General features: G+C 38.5%; 1 protein-coding gene across 3 annotated transcripts in view; it reads right to left on the bottom strand.

Annotated features, from left to right (window-relative positions):
• Positions 1-833: 833 nt before the first annotated feature.
• upf2 (UPF2 regulator of nonsense mediated mRNA decay) overlaps positions 834-12,199 on the bottom strand; it is a 100,669-nt gene continuing 89,303 nt past the window's right edge. For all 3 annotated transcript variants that reach the window (XM_060842627.1, XM_060842626.1, XM_060842628.1), the window contains one exon: positions 834-2,523. In XM_060842627.1, the coding sequence (XP_060698610.1) occupies positions 2,514-2,523 (10 nt within the window). In that variant the 3' untranslated portion in view covers positions 834-2,513. The remainder of the gene's footprint in view (positions 2,524-12,199) is intronic.

The raw sequence follows: 12,199 nt of genomic DNA, 5'->3' as shown, positions 1-12,199 counted from the left end.
CATGCACTTGTTGTGTTACTGACATTTTCCATTCACATAACAAGGTGCTGAAACCCATGCCATCAGCTGTCTAATTTCCATTCTCTGGGCAGAGGGTATGAAAGTTAATCGTGCCAAGTGACAGAATACTACAATTTTGTAAAGTAGATCGGGCAGTCAGACACCAAAGTTGAGAAGTTTAGCTGTATCCCAGGATTTATTAATGACAGACTGATCATCCTGGTTTATTATTGAAGCCTTGAAGGAATGGACCTACCTGGGAATCTCGGAATCTTTTTTCTCAGCTTCAAGCAATCCTGCTACATCAGATTAGTTGGTCCCAGGTGGCGGAGCAAGAAGCTTGTTTCTACAGTCTGCAAACAGTGGATCTATAACAATAAATTCCAGCAATACCCATGGACATGTAAAGAACTCTAGACCTAGACTCTTCAAGCTCAGTTGATCTAAGTGAGAGATGGTATCCACGCAGCAGGATGCATAGCTATCAGAAAAGCTTTACCTGTCTGGATTTCTCAATCGTTTGTTTTGGAAAATCTTCAGTATTTTGAAGGGTTTCCATCTGAAGCAGACATGAAGCTGGCCAAGGACTGACAAAGGAGACTTTAATTCCAACAGGATGGGCTGGTTTTGGTTCCAAATTTGAAATACTAGTGTGCAATCTCTCAATAACTTGTTAGGTAATTTTGCTTCTAACCCAATGGATTTGGGACATGTAGTACTTGAAGTTCCCAAAATCTTTTGAAATTCATGGTTATTAATGAATCAACCGTGGTGAAGTTATAGTCATGTGGGTGTACAGGGATAAACAATAATTTAATATCTTCATTCCTTCCCCTCCCCCCCCCCCCCCCCCCCAACATTATCTGCTCTTAAGCAGTAAATTGGAACTTAAGCAGTTCGTGCAGCGAAGAGCTTGAATCTGCATTCTATATATTAACAAATTTGCCTTTTCTGGATGTGATAATGTTACACATATAGTTTCAGAAATCCATCAAAGTCAGATAGCAACCAGAGAGGCCTCCAAGAGCCAAAAGCTAGGATGATTTTGGAAAACATTGATGAAATGAACTTTAATGCCTTATACACAGCATCACCATTACTTTTAGTCCTCCTCATTCTGCGGCATTTAAAATACACGCGTGCCTGTGTGCACAAAAACTCTGAGCAGAAACTTAATTAGGTCAACAACTTTCTTTTTTACTGCAAGACTGGCAACAGCCAAAAGTTTAGCAACTCATGAATTAGACCATGCAGTGTCTTAAAGCCAAACATATACTTCTACACTTAGCTTCCACTAAGTATTATACAAGCAGATACTACAAACAGAAGAAACAAACAATGGCAAGCATTAAACTGAAATTACAGTGCTATTACAAATAAATTTGCTAAAGTGACATCTGTTTGATGCATATAGCTGTACCTTCATAAACACATTTAAACAAATGGGTTTGCTCACAACTGCAGTTGAACTGACAACCAGATGACAATTTTTGTGCAAAAAAATTCAAACCCACCCGAGTCTACGTTCGTGTGTTCATCTGTGTCGCCAAAAGAGTGGAAAATAAAACAAAGGTTTTATAAGTTTACAAATTTTTGAAAGAATTCCAAAAACTGAATGTAAAAACAAAACTGAATTAGATGCTCCTTTGCCCTAATATTGGTTTCCACGGCCAACATGTTCTATTGGATGGCAATTGTAAGGTCGGCTTTATATCTGCAATTCTGGGACTAACTTTTTTTTAATGAATAAAACTGAAACCTCTTCTAACCAGTGACAGCAAAAAAACAATGACTGACTTTTAAGTAGCACCCATAAGTAGAAACCACATAGGATCTGGGATGTTCAGCTCAATATCGTTGCCCCATTATCCAGGAGTACAGCCAAGTTTTCACTGAAAGTGCCAACCAAATTGTTTATGGGAAAAACATTTCCCTCATCTCTCACCCTCCCTCCCTTCAGCGCCACCCATATGACCCTCATGGAAGGATTACTGCCTTTTTATGATTCACTTTCCATTCAACAAAAACAAAACTGTCTTCCTTCACTTCTGCCATTTCATATCAAATTTCAATATTTTTATATGTTTACATTCGCACAAAGTTAAAAATTCTGAAACCAGAAGATACTGATGAATGAAGCCAAAATGTCTTCGACTTGAGAAGTAATCCCCATCCTTAATTAAATGGATTTTTCTTTTGTTTTACTACTTACTGACACATAGGCCACCTCACAATTTCACTCTCATTCTAAAAGGTGCCAAATGATGTATAAGAATTAACACTTGGCAGTGTTCTTGTAGATGCATTATCAATTCTCGTTTTGTTTAGCCTGCCAGCCACTTTACGCTATTGTCGGAGGCTGCAATGTCTGCCCAAGGCCTGGCACATACCAGGCACGTGTTGATCTCTAGACAGCCATGGTGAGGTGTGTCCACTGCTCTCGATGGGAGGACTCAGATACCTTTGATATCAGAGATACAGAGGGCAAGTCAAAGTGCCACCTGTCACTAACATCAACGTCGCCTGTAAATAATAAAAAAGATCAATAAAGTACTGATTTGATAAAATTCAAAAATGTATTCCTTGAAACAATTACAAAATACTATTTTTAATATTCTTATACTTTCCTCCTCCCCACCTCTTGCAAATAATAAAATCAGAGTTTCATTGCTGTTGGGAGAAAGTGAGGTCTGCAGATGCTGGAGATCAGAGCTGAAAATGTGTTGCTGGAAAAGCGCAGCAGGTCAGGCAGCATCCAAGGAGCAGGGGAATCGACGTTTCGGGCATGAACTCTGCTCCTTGGATGCTGCCTGACCTGCTGTGCTTTTCCAGCAACACGTTTTCAGCTTTCATTGCTGTTGGGCTATTTTCTCATAGAAGTGCACAGGCTCAGATGCCAAGCATCAGTGAACTGAGTTGCTTTATGGGCCATCAGAATCGGACCCTGTAGTGATCATGCAACGAAAATGCACACTGCAAACTGATGTGCACCACCTGTTCATATACCAGCAGCTTGTAAAGATCAGATCAACCAGCAAGGACAAGGAAAAAGTGCTTTCAGTTCTAAAATTTAAGTTCAGGGTGGTCCACACAGATTGCCTTCCAGGGACGTTGCATAGGAAGCACTGAAGAAAATTGAGGAAACAAAAAATATTAAGAACTTGCAAAATGCTTACGCTAGTGCTTTTTCTAAAGGTTATCCAATACACGCAAACATTACCCTACTTTTAAACAATTCTTTTCTGCATCCAAACTACTCCACACCTTTCCTGCAGCCTTGAAAATGTTTCCAATCCGGGTGCCCAGACCCCAGGAGATTCCAAGATGAGTTTTCAGTCTGTCAGTCATCAGGCTGCTATATTTGCTGACCTACTGAAATCCACTTTTGCTGCCATTTACTGAAGTGACATTATGTTGCCATATAGTTGTATTTCCTTTAAACAGCTAGAAGCCTTCCAAATGCTTTTTGACTACGTGTCAACATTTGCATTTGAAAACTTTCGGATTACACTTTCAAACAATGTAGCTACCCTCTGGCACAGCAAGCATGTATTGTCAACAGGTAAAAACAATGGCTGCAGATGCTGGAAACCAGATTCTGGATTAGAGTGGTGCTGGAAAAGCACAGCAGTTCAGGCAGCATCCGAGGAGTAGGAAAATCGATGTTTCGGGCAAAAGCCCTTCATCAGGAATACAGGCAGTGGAGAGATAAATGAGAGGAGGGTGGGGGTGGGGAGAAAGTAGCATAGAGTACAATAGTTGAGTGGGGGTGGCGATGAAGGTGATAGATCAGGGAGGAGGGTGGGGGAAGGTAGCAAAGAGTACAATAGGTGGATGGAGGTGGGATGAAGGTGATAGGTAAGAGAGAAGGGTGGAGTGGATAGGTGAAAAGAAGATAGGCAGGTAGGACAAGTCATGGGGACAGTGCTGAGCTGGAAGTTTGGAACTGGGGTGAGGTGGGGGAAGGGGAAATGAGGAAACTGGTGAAGTCCACATTGATGCCCTGGGGTTGAAATGTTAATGGGAGTGCCTGAAAAAGAAGCACTGGCAAATCATTTGATGTCACAGCAAAGCTTGATTTTCTCTTCCCCAGCAGACAATCATGTATTTTCGACAGGAAGGATTGGGCACTGAGATGACTCTATGACTCTAAATGGGAACCCTAGGTGTTATTCTCCCTCGGAGTGCTGAGTTTGGGCTACAGCTCTTGGGTGATGAGCATAAAAACCAAGGACCAAGCCACTTCATTTAAAATCCTGCAGATTCAACAGAGGTAAGCTGCATGCTTTTCAGTGTCACTTTGGTTCAATAGGTGAAGCATTTGTAAGGAACAATCGGTATGCCATGCTGGCGTTTTCAAAAATATAGTCGAAATTGGGTTCCCATTATCTGATAAATAATGAGCATAAAAACATTGTTGGCAGAATGAATGGGGCGGCTCAGTGGCTAGCACTGCTGCCTCACAGCACCAGGGTCCCAAGTCTGTATGGAATTTGCAATTTCTTCCCGCGTCTGCCTGGGTTTCCTCTGGGTGCTCCAATTTCCTCCCACAGTCCAAAGATGTGCAGATTAGGTGAACTGGCCATGCTAAGTTGCCTATAGTGTTCAGGGATGTATAGATTAAGGTAAATGTAGAGTAGTAGGGGAATGGGTTTGGGTGGGTTACTCTTCGGAGGGTCAGTGTGGACTTGTTGGGCCCAATGGCCTGTTTCCACACTGTAGGGCTTCTAAGAAGCACTAACCAGATCCCCAAATTTCCTGCTACACCATTTAATAAGACAGATATCAAGTCAATCTTTAAATAAAATAAATTGACAATATAGATTTACCATAAATCCGTATTATGAGATCAATTATACCTAGCAAAAGACTTTGCAATAAAACTTTCCTCACTAGAAATTCTTGCAGCTTTCTTATTGCTTTTACACCATTGACGCTTACAAGGAACAAAGTCCCATTATCTAAACCTTCCATGTGATCATCTGTGGGACTTGTTCCGCAAGGTTCCAAAGCTATCTCTATTGACATAAAATTTTCTCACCAAGGTACAATCCTTGTATTGTCACTAATTTGCACCAGCTACTGCTTAGCATTAGTAACAACTAGACAGGGTATTGCATAACCTGCTATGTGTTTATTATAATGTTAGTTCACCAGCTCTGCCAGAAGATAAAAGGACTGGCCTTTACAAGAGACGGAATGTTAGTGTTGCTTGGCCAGAATCCCACAGTGTACATGTGAAGTTCATGACTGAAGTTTGAGGAATCAAGTATGGCAATTATCAGTACACATCTATAAACTCACCAATTATAGGCCCAAAGAAATGCTCACAGAATGAAGCAGAAACACTCTCAGTAGGCAGTGTCAATGGAGAGATGAGCAAACATATCATAGCTGATATATTAACTCATCTGTCTTCTCCACAGATATTTTAGCATTTTGGCAATTATAGTGACTGTGACCCAAAGTGGATTTTGTTTTTTGCATCACACTTCTGTTTATATTCAACTAAGTTCAGTAAGTTAAATTATAATATTTGAATCAAGATTCAGAGCTATTTAATAATGGAAAGATTGGCCGCAGATATCAGTCAATAATAAGATAGAAGCAAAAATATTTGTTGATAAATTCTAAAACTGAAATTAAAAAGCAAACATAGCTGGTTATTTAACAAAATTCAAATAATAATTGTGAAGCTTTAATAGTTTTGTTGTTGCACCCTCAACAATATTATATTGTCATCTATCCATTATTCCACAAATTACTTTTACAATTAAGTTCAACGATTTCTCATGTTGCTGGTAGCAATACTCAACCAAGAAGTTAGAAGAAGCCATCTTAACATGCAAGACAATTAAAAGCAAGTTCTATTGGTGACTGTTCTTCAGATCCTAATGTACTAGAGAGAGAAGACTGGGACACCGTAATAACATTGCTAAAATTATTTCCAAGCCAAAGTAAAGGATTTGAGATCTTTTAATGACCTTTGTGCATGGGGTCCTTCAGGCATCCATAAACGTAGGTTTTATTTGTCATATATTCACAGGTGGGAATCAATTCCAGTCTTTACAGTCAAATAACGGATCGAAACTGAAAAGCTAATGTTATTTCTGCTTAATAGAGCCTACTGTCTATTTCCAGAAGTAGGTACCATTTTCTTTGATTTTTTTAAATGTTCCAAAAATCGGTCAAAGGGAAATCCTGCATATGGAATTGCTCCTATCACTATACCATATGTCTATCCATAAAGCTTCCAGAAAAAGATAAAGATATTTTATAGATTCTGCAATGCAGTGTTATATGATGGTTACTGTATTTTTTCAAAAATAGAGAATTAGAACCTATTGGGAACTTTATGAACCTGGCCATTCAGTATCACCATAGCAAGCATTTCTTTGCAACTGAACCTAAATTGAACCCGTGGGCGGCACGGTGGCACAGGTGGGCGGCACGGTGGCACAGGTGGGCGGCACGGTGGCACAGTGGTTAGCACTGCTGCCTCACAGCGCCTGTAGACCCGGGTTCAATTCCCGACTCAGGCGACTGACTGTGTGGAGTTTGCACGTTCTCCCCGTGTCTGCGTGGGTTTCCTCCGGGTGCTCCGGTTTCCTCCCACAGTCCAAAGATGTGCGGGTCAGGTGAATTGGCCAAGCTAAATTGCCCGTAGTGTTAGGTAAGGGATAAATGTAGGGGTATGGGTAGGTTGCGCTTCGGCGGGTCGGTGTGGACTTGTTGGGCCGAAGGGCCTGTTTCCACACTGTAAGTCTAATCTAAATAATAACATACATAAACCCTAACTAGTGATTCATCTTGCAAAATTCATCATGATGTCTGATAGTATTGATGTCATTTTGCTATTGTTGGAGCATTTCATTGTGCAAACTAAAAGGGTCTGTTCTTCAACTGTGGGGGAAAAAAAACACCTTCATAATTTTAATTAATGGGAGTCTATTAATTTATTAAAACAAGAGAACCCAAGTATAAAGCTACGGAGAGAGCTGAGGTATTGAGGAAACATCACCTGCAGCCAATACTTAAAGAAAAATCACAACCAGCATCAAAATGAGAAGCTATTCATGGTCAAGGTACACTTCTATAGTCAACAAAAAAATACTTTTTGGAGGGGACAGGAAGAAAACAAACAATTCTAATAAACAGCAGAACTTGAATCAGTACTTCAATATGTAGCCATTGAATCTTTCCCTGTCTTTTTATAAGACTTCTAAAATTAGTTGTATGATGCTGTCACAAAAAAAAATCAAATGCAAAGATAGCATGCTCCTTGGCATTTTTGACATTATTTACAGGACATGCAATGCAACTAAGGACTACAGTCTTGCAAAACCTTGGTATCATAAATTAACTAGATTCCCATTTTATCATACAGATCGGATATATCTTATCAGAAAAGTGAATGGCTCGTGAACTGGTCTAATTAACTTAAGAAAAATGTATTCTCCAGTAGCACTCATCATGCCAATTTCAAAAATGGACACATACCATGTTCGCTTCTGAATTTTCAGCACATTAAAGCTACTCTGATATTACACACATTCAAGAATGAGAGATGCCGGAATAAATGGTGTATTGTTTGGAAAGAAAACAACATAAAGCTCTATTTCAACAAGTGACATTAGCTTATCCTGATTTATTCTTTCATGGTTTACAGGTATTTCTGGCAATGCCAATACTTGCTCCCCACCCCTAATTGCTCTTGAACTAAGTAGTTTGGTAAGCTAGTTCAGAGGACAGCAAGGAGTCAACCGCATTATTGAGTCCGAAATCATGTATAGGACCAGACTGGGTAAGGATGGCTGTTTTCTTCCCCTGACGGACCTTAGCGACTCAGATAGGTTTTTAATGGCAAAGATAAGTTTCACAGTCAGCATTTTTGAGACTCGCTTTTAACTCCAGATTTTTAGGAGTTGAATTTAAATTCCTGACAAATTGGATTTGTTCCCATCTCCATAGAGTATTAGCTGGGCTTCTGGTTTATTACCACTACAACACTGCATTCCTTGAAATTATTTGCGTTTGAAACAGAAGTAGGATAAACCAGATACCAAATCATTTTATTGCAATAACTTCCTTCCATAGTGAGAAACCAGACTTGAATTTGACCAGCAAAAATGTGCAAAGATCAGGTCAATAAATACAGACGTGGTGCCTGTACACTTCCAAGTGCTCAAATAATCCTTTAGAATTTCCTAACTTACACAACTGGATATGATTTTCAAAAGAAAACTGTTTTTAGATATTTTGACCAGGTTACAAAACACACACAACCCAAAACAATTCAATATAAAATTAAACATTAAATGAAAACAGATGCTTAATTTTGTAGAAAACAGATAAGGAGGTGAAAAGGAACCGAAATAAAAACCATTAAGATTTTTCAATGTAGACAGTATTTTGGCACTGTTCAATTTTTGATGGAACTTTATTAAATTGAACCAGTTTTGAAGTTGATGAAAGAGAATTGACTTCAAATAGTCAGACGACTTCATTGTAAGGCAGAATTTCACAGTGAAATAAAAATTCAAAAGACAACAGGTACATGAGGAAAAAATCTTGTGCGACTACAAGACATACCAATGAAAAAGACAAAGACAATTCCCTCCATGAAAATATTTTGTAGCTATAATATGTTTAGTTCAAAGACTGTGCAAAACACAACAGGATTGAATTCTGTTGCGTTTTACAGCAAGAATCAAACAAAAATTAACACAAATTAAATCCACAGACCTCTAAGTAAGCATCTTGAACAAAAGACTTGTCTGTCTGTTATTTATTGTTTAGCTTTCCAGACACTTTCTGCAGTTTTTGCTGCAGGATTTTTTCGCTGACCCAGAGATGATTAACCTGGTGCTGTAAACTTATATTTTTAAAACGAGTAATGTAAACTAGGCTTTTTTTAAGGGAAGCCTCCGAAAACTATTTCTGACAAAACGAAAATGTTAATTGAGTGGCTTTAGCTTTTTTTAAAGAAAACAAAAGCCCAGTCTGACTATATTTGCAAATGGTCTAATTCCCCTAAATACCATTTCAGAAAAAAAAACTTGCCTCTGCTAGTTGATGTCTAAACTTAACAACTCAAGTTTCCCTTCTCCTACTCTTCGCAACTCCTCAACATCATAAAAAGTACAAAGCTGTAAGCAAATCCAAACTAGTGTTCTGTTCCATCATCAAAAAAAGAGCAGAGGAACATAGGAAATTTGCTCAAGTTGATTTTTGAGTTGTACGTCCTGAATAGAACAGCATTCAATGTTTCTACTTGCAAGTTCATTGAAATCTACAAATCAACTTCCAGATAGTGCTAAATAATCCAACATTACAGGATCATCTCCAGTTCTAATTCTTGAACACCAGGAAAGTATTGTGTATTGATTATGTTACTTTCCATCTACTAATAAGCTCAAGTCTTTGCCCATTTTGCTTGCAGAACAAAATTTTGTTATTTAACCTCATAAATATCTTTTAGTTTTTAACGTGTATAGCAGATGTCCCATAACCATGGCTTTCAATTGTCACCAACCTTCACAAACATAATTTCATACTTCTGCTCACCACTGTAGTCAATTTTGCAGTAAGTCAATACCCATGGTATAAGCCTTGCATAAATTCATTACTACTTGGTTTATTTCCAAGATCTCCCTGGAATCAAGAATTTCACTTGTCCCTTTTTTGATCATTTGCACCTGACTTCTTTCTTTAAAAGATTTATTGAACGTGTACCCACTGTTTTTTGTTCCACTCATGCATATTGACAGTATATTTCCTGTTACTATGCTTCTTCCCAATATTAAATACTTCTGCTACTCCACGAATAGAACTATAGAATCCCTTCAGTTCAAATAGAGGTCTTTCAGCCCATCGAATCTGCAACAAACTTCTGAATACCAGATTCTATCTTATCCCTGTAACTTTGCATCTCCCATGGCTCATCCACCTGACATGCACATCTCTGGAAATGATGAGGCATTTTCCCCACGGCTAATCCACCTAACCTGCACACCTTTAGATGACAGGAAACTGGAGCATCTGGAGGAAACCCACGCAGACTTGGGGAGAATGCGCAAACTCCACACAAGGCTGGAATTGAGCCCAGGTCCCTGGTACTTTGAGGCAGTAGTGCTAACCACTGCAGTAGCATACATTATTCATTTTGCCATATTCCCCATTAAATTTAATATTTAATACTTCAGCATCATCATTCAGGCATCCAATATCAAACAACTTTTATATATGGAAAGGCTCCAGGTAGAACTGTGATATTTCATTACCCATGTCTTATCAATCTGAGAAACATTAGTTTATCCATACTCTCTGCTTTCTGTTCCCCAATAATTGTCATTTCAATTATGTTGTCTTTAGTATACAATTAATTTATAGCAAGTCTCTGAGATAATACCTTACTGTGTCTTTTGAAAATTCTAATGAAATATTCACATTGTTACATTTTTCTAAATTACTTGATGTCTCAAGTTAATCAATGTAACATGCCTTTCATAAATGAATATCTTTGATTATGTCATGACTTTTCAAGCATTCACTAATTTAATTCTTTTCTACATATTCTAGAAACTCATCTATAACAAAACCAAAAAGAATTCGCAAATACATTTTTTATTGTTTTCATATCGGAATTTTTAAAATGAACACCGGTGTAACATTTATTGTTGCTCAATTCTGTGTGGCACAACTCTCATATCTCCATAATGGCCACTGCTTAGCAAATTATTTTTCCATTACATTTGGCTAATACTCTGATTGAGGTACTGAAAATCAGACTTGAAGGGACAATGCAACACAACTTGAAACAATTATAGAAAAAAATGCGGTTATTTTTATTTTTCAAAATACATATTGAACTAATACTTAGAAATATTTTAACACAGTGAATCAAATACTATCATAGATCATTATTTCCATTATTGTCACCTGAAATTATAGTCAGTCTACCCCACTATTTTTATCAAGTTGAGCCTATTTGTTCTCATAAGGAACAATGCAAACTCTTCACTAGAACAATCATCTTTTAAAACACACCTACACAATTCAACTGGACATTACTTCCTCAAAGAGATTGAAACCACACAAGCCTTAGTCACCCCACCAACATTCTGGAGGTCTTTGTAGCCTCTGTTATGTCATACTCTTCCCTCAAAGTACTGGGCAAATAACCTGCTAATCTTTGGGATGACCACTCGATAATTTACTGCCCAAAATTAGGCAAAGTGGCACAGAACACATTCTCTCATACTTCTGCTTCCCCTGATTACATCATATATTTGTGTCCAGAGATACAGCATAAATCCACACTCCAAATTAAAGTATAAAGCTTGACTAAATCAGTGCAGAGTAGCATCAAAACAATTGCTTTCTACCTTGAAATCTTACTTTCCCTCTTCCTTACCTCACTTCTTCCCTCATGCTGAAATACTGTTTACTAGCACCTGATAGCTTTCAGTCTCACCAAAATTGTTTGCTCTATATAGCCACTGCACATATGAAGTATATCCTGTTACCTCTTGAACCTGCTTCTTCTTAATCATAATGGTCGGTCCTGAAAATTGACACCTCATGTGGTATGTTTGAGTTGCCACATTATAACTTTGCAAGAGCCACTGCCCGAGTCTGAAGAGAGTCAGTAAAGGTGATCCAAAATCTATTAAACCTCTGAACATAGAACATTACAGCGCAGTACAGTCCATTCGGCCCTCGATGTTGCGCTGCCTTGTCATACTAATCTGAAGCCCATCCCACCTACACTATTCCATGTACGTTCATATGCCTGTCCAATGACAACTTAAATGCACTTAAACTTGATGAATCTACTACCATTGCAGGCAAAGCATTCCATACCCAAACTACTCTGAGTAAAGAAACTACCTCTGACAACTGTCTCATACCTATCTTCCCTCAATTATAAAGTTGTGTCCCCTCGTGTTTGCCTTTCCCATACTTGGAAAAAGGCTCTCCTTGTCCACCCTATCTAACCCGCTGATTATCTTATATGTCTCTATTAAGTCACCTCTCAACCTTCTTCTCCCTAACGAGAATAGCCTCAAGGCTCTCAGCCTTTACTCATAAGACATTCCTTCCACACCAGGCAACATCCTAGTAAATCTCCTTTGCACCCTTTCCAAAGCTTCCATATCCTTCTTATAACCCGGTGACCAGACTGTACACAATACTC

This window comes from Hemiscyllium ocellatum, chromosome 23 (genome assembly GCF_020745735.1).
Source record: "Hemiscyllium ocellatum isolate sHemOce1 chromosome 23, sHemOce1.pat.X.cur, whole genome shotgun sequence".
In the NCBI taxonomy this organism is placed as follows: Eukaryota; Metazoa; Chordata; class Chondrichthyes; order Orectolobiformes; family Hemiscylliidae; genus Hemiscyllium; species Hemiscyllium ocellatum.
Note: the sequence above shows the minus strand (reverse complement) of the source record. Positions and strands in the feature narration are given on the sequence as shown.